The sequence below is a fragment of the Microtus ochrogaster genome, unplaced genomic scaffold, assembly GCF_000317375.1.
Source record: "Microtus ochrogaster isolate Prairie Vole_2 unplaced genomic scaffold, MicOch1.0 UNK48, whole genome shotgun sequence".
Lineage (NCBI taxonomy): Eukaryota > Metazoa > Chordata > Mammalia > Rodentia > Cricetidae > Microtus > Microtus ochrogaster.
The window spans coordinates 227,682-232,306 of record NW_004949146.1 but is presented as its reverse complement, the minus strand read 5'-3'; the positions used below and the strand labels follow the sequence as shown (position 1 = coordinate 232,306).

At 46.1% G+C, this 4,625-nt stretch overlaps 1 protein-coding gene across 2 annotated transcripts in view; it reads left to right on the top strand.

The window, feature by feature from the left end:
• Gosr2 (golgi SNAP receptor complex member 2) overlaps positions 1-4,369 on the top strand; it is a 17,845-nt gene extending 13,476 nt beyond the window's left edge. For both annotated transcript variants that reach the window (XM_026777188.1, XM_005369385.2), the window contains one exon: positions 1,818-4,369. In XM_026777188.1, the coding sequence (XP_026632989.1) occupies positions 1,818-1,979 (162 nt within the window). In that variant the 3' untranslated portion in view covers positions 1,980-4,369. The remainder of the gene's footprint in view (positions 1-1,817) is intronic.
• The last annotated feature ends 256 nt before the right edge of the window (positions 4,370-4,625 follow it).

Here is a 4,625-nt window from a genome sequence, read left to right as displayed (position 1 = left end):
TCTTGTAGACCAGGCTGGTCTCGAACTCACAGAGATCCGCCTGCCTCTGCCTCCCGAGTGCTGGGATTAAAGGCGTGTGCCACCACCGCCCAGCTCCAGGTTCTTCTTGATCCTTGTCTAGGAAGACCATGGGTTCTGAATTCCTCTCCATGTTACCTTATGTCTCCTTCCCTTAACCTCTTCTTTCAGTTGCTTATTAATAGGTGTTCTTTTAGAAAAGGAATGTGGGACCAAAGGCTAGAGCATCCGTGTGAGCACACTGGGCGCCATGTATTGTTGTGACCTGTGCTTAGTTTTGTTATTTCATAAGAAACTGGATATACTTTTAAACAGAACAATGAGGACGGCCAGGCCATGTGGTTTAGGCAGTTGATTGTGGTGGCAGCATTTATATTTATTTATAGAAGAGGCTTCATGTCCTTATGACATCTCTGCTTTTTTCTTTTTTCTCTTTCTTTTCCTTCCTTCTTTCTTTTTTTCCTTTCCCTCCCTCCCTCCCTCCCTCCCTTCCTCCCCCCTTCCTTTCTTTTTTTGTTTTGAAGCAAGGTTTCTCTATGTATCCCTGGCTAACTTTGGAACTCATAGATCTGCCTGCTTCTGCCTCCCAACTGCTAGGAGTAAATGCTTGTACCACCATGCCCAACCTTTGCCATATTTCTTTGCTGCTTTTCCCACTTCAAACTCCTTTGTAAATACCAACTTACTTAGTCGAAGCCCTAAAGATTTCTACTCTATAGAGTGAATGGGTCATTATCAAGGATTGCTGGAGCTAGGGAGCTGAGGAAGTTTTTCCACATAGCTTTTAAGAATATAAGCTATTCTAGAAATGTCCACAGGAAGATGGCTGAGCATGAGCCCAGTGATGATGGGTAATGCTTATGTGTCTGGGAAATGTTCGTTTGTCACCCATTGCAAAAGTTTTCACAAATATGGCAGTGATGAAAAGTAGTTTAAAAGGTTGGGGAAAGTCCAATGTGTGTTGGTGTACTGGCTACTGAACTTGATATAACTATATTTCTATTGTTGTATGTGACTTCTTCCTCTGTGTTCAAGGTTCATTTGTGTTATGGCATGTTTGGTTACATATGCTAATTAGGTCCTTTTTATTGCCGAGCCATGTTCATCTATCTATACTATAATGTGTTTATTCTCAAGTTGATGCATAACCTGGTTGCTTCTCAGTTTTCGATCTTCTCCTGATGTTTTGTTTTCTTTTTAAAAAGAAACTTTCTTATAGTTTCAGCTTTTGTGTTTATTTGGAGGTCCATCTTGAATGAGTGTGTTACTTGAATACACAGGTGTTCCCTAGGACTCTCTGACAGTGCCTCTCACTGAATCTAGAGCTAGACTGGGGACCAGCAACCCCCAGCAATGCTCCTGTCTCAGCCCCTTCAGCACTGGGGCTGTAGACTGACCACATCTGGCTTTTGTGTGGATTCTCGGGTTCCGAACTCAGGTCCTTGTGCTTATGCAGCAGGCGTTCTTACTGGGCCATTTCCCGGCCCCAAGTTTTATATGTAATGTGAATCAAGGTTCACTCTTTTTCCTGGCACAGGAAATGTACATATGTACATGTAAGATGCACATATGTGACGTACAGCCAGTTTCTGCCCCATCTGTGGAAAAGGCTTCTTTTCCTTTGACCTAACACAAGTTGGCCATGGCGAAGTGAATCTATTTCTGGTGAATGTTGCCTTCTTTTGTCTCTAGGCATGACCAAGAAGACAGTGTCTGTTAGTAAAACCTTGGCTTGTGGTCTTTAACTACCCTTGACAACGAGGTTGATCTTGTTTTTCTTTCTCTTCTCACCTCCCCAGGGGACTCAGAAAAAGATCCTTGACATTGCCAACATGCTCGGCTTGTCTAACACAGTGATGAGGCTAATTGAGAAGCGGGCCTTCCAGGACAAGTACTTCATGATCGGTGGGATGCTGCTCACATGTGCAGTCATGTTCCTTGTGGTACAGTACCTGACATGAGCCAGCTGCACCCAGCACAGATAGCCTTCCCACCGTGTGCGCATGTGCAGGCAAGAAGTGGGCTGGGAGGCTACCTTTGAAATGTATGCCTTAACTGTGAAGACACCCCTCCCCCAGGACTAATTGTGGCTTAGTATCAAACCTGCTTTGTTTTCTGTGACATCTGGGGAGTGGGAACTAGGGTCACCAGGATGTGTGGTGCTTAGTAAGTGGGTCAAGACCCTGTTATCTGGCTCTCACTCGGGGAGGGATGGGTAGGCTATGTGGTCTGCCCTGGAAAACCTGCGTTGTGAGGCTTGCACACAGGACTGTCCACACTGCCGACCACTTGTCATCGCCCAGCTTCTGCGGCTCCTGACGGGTGGGCGAAAGCACACGTGAGAAGATGAGGAAAGAAGTCTTTCCTTGCACCTTCTGGGAGAGATCAGTTCTCACATCCTTCTAGCCACTACCCAGTCCAGCCCCTAAGAAAACATGACCTGTGTGACTAACTGCTAACACGGTACCCTTCCCTGGAAGCCGAGACATCGGAGCTGATGTGATAATGTAAGCTTTTCCATGCCACCGTTGCTGGGTGTTTATCCTTCCTGAGGTGAGGCCAGCAGTGTTCCTGGGGAGTGTTCAGTCTGGACACAAGTCCTGAGTCACCGATGTTTTTCCAGTTAATATAACTTTTGGCTCTTACACTTGAGAGACAGTAGCTTGGTACACCTCCACCCAGGCTTCAGTGGGTGGGTCTTTGCCCCTTTGAAAGGGCCATGAGCAAAGGGTGACTTGTAAGTTGCAGACTCATCTAGTTCTATCATCTCAAATTCTTTGACTGTCTCTCCTCTCCCTTGAAATGTATTAGTAATATCAACCAGCAAAGCTTCCATTCTTCCCAGCCCTGGTAGGCCACCCTGGAGATGTCCCTGGTAAGTATGTCTTTATGAGACTGTTTCAGGGTCATTTTGACTTTGCCCAGCTGTGATTAAGGCTGTGTCAATGTCTGGTGTATTTTGCAGAATTTGTTTAAAAATTAATGTATCTTGAGCACGCTTATTGTGATTAATCTCTGAAAGTATCAGAAAGATGTAGTGAATTTATTTGCTCGTCAGTCACAGGCCCTGCCCACCCAAACAATTCTAAATTTAGTAGTTTCATGGTGGGACAGTTGGACATTCAGAATTCCTCAGAACTGGAAACTTGATCAGTATTAATCCTACCTTTGATTGCCCTACTTATCTGCTTAAGTGTCCTCTGTGCTGTTTCCCTCTTCACACTGTGTGTCACAGGCCACCTCTCTCCTATTGAGGACCAGTGTTGTTCTCTTGAGTCCATCTGTGGTGTCCCTTTGGGGAACTTTCTCAGTTGTCACACACTTTTAATCAGAGTTTCCAGGGCCCTAATTTCAGATTCTCGTCAGATTCAGTATCTGTCGCTCCTTCCCATCTAGGCTAAATGGGCTCTAGGTGGCCAGGAAGTAGGAATCTGTGACCCTTTAGGAAGAAGTGATAATCCTGCGGGTGAAAACAGTGGTCCCTAGAGGACAGAGGCTTGCCACATCTTCAGACTTAGAGCTCAGTTTGTGGAGGACAGATTGGCATGAGCTCCTAGCTGGCCATAAAGTGGACTTTAGACTGCACCCGACGATCCCACTTGACAGCATGTTTTGGAAGATGTACAAGCTGGAACAGAGCCATCTGGACTGAAAATGTAGCGAGAGCCCCACCCCGTCCTTAGGGATTGTTGGGACAGTGTTTTGTAGTATATAATGCGGTTCCACGCTTGCCCTTGTGGTGATCCTTAGATGAGCTTTGAAGACCTTGATGACCTTGATGTTCCACCTTCACAGCCATATATCCCTACTTTGAAATAAAACTTGTAGTAGGATGAGCATCTTTACTGCCTGGGGAAGGGAACAATAGCCAGAGGATCTGGACTCCCAGGGCATTGAGCTGGCTGTCTCACGACTGCCCTCCCTTGCATTCCAACAGTACCTTGTGAGATCACCTCAACCTGATTGGGTGTAACTGTCCTCAGTTTTCAGCTGTAGGAAGGGGCCTGAGCCTGAGTGGGGTGCCCTCTAGTGGGGGAGGGGGCGCTGAGTTCTTGCAGAAGCTCCAGCTCAGCAGGTGGTGTGCACACCTTGGTGCAGCAGTTGAAGTGGCATGGCTTGAAGCAGGTGGGGTGCCTACATTAAAGAGATGTGTACTCCACATCTGGCCACTGTAAAGAAAGCTAAACACAGGGATCAAATAAATACTCTAGGTTTTACAAGTTTCACCCCAGACTTTCTTGAAAGTCAGCTTGCCCTGTTGAATTTAAATAGCATTGATTGGCAAATTATACTTAACACTCCTTGTTTTGATGTCAGTGGAATAAAGTTGAGGTTTGTTTAGAAAACTTTTCAAAAGCACTTGGCATTTGTTGTCATGACTACCCTTGTTTCCAGGCTAGAAGCATTCTTACACAGTGTGCCAGAGCCAGGCAGCTGGGACCGTGAAAGTGTAGGCTCTTGGGGTATCCTCAGACCTTCTGATTCAGAACAGTACTTAAGGTACCGAGGTAGTCCTGCCATGTGTGTGTTGGAGCAGCTGCCTCCTAGTCAGAAAGCTGTTCTCCTAGGATGCTAGCACTGGAAAGAATCTGGACCCTGATAAAGAG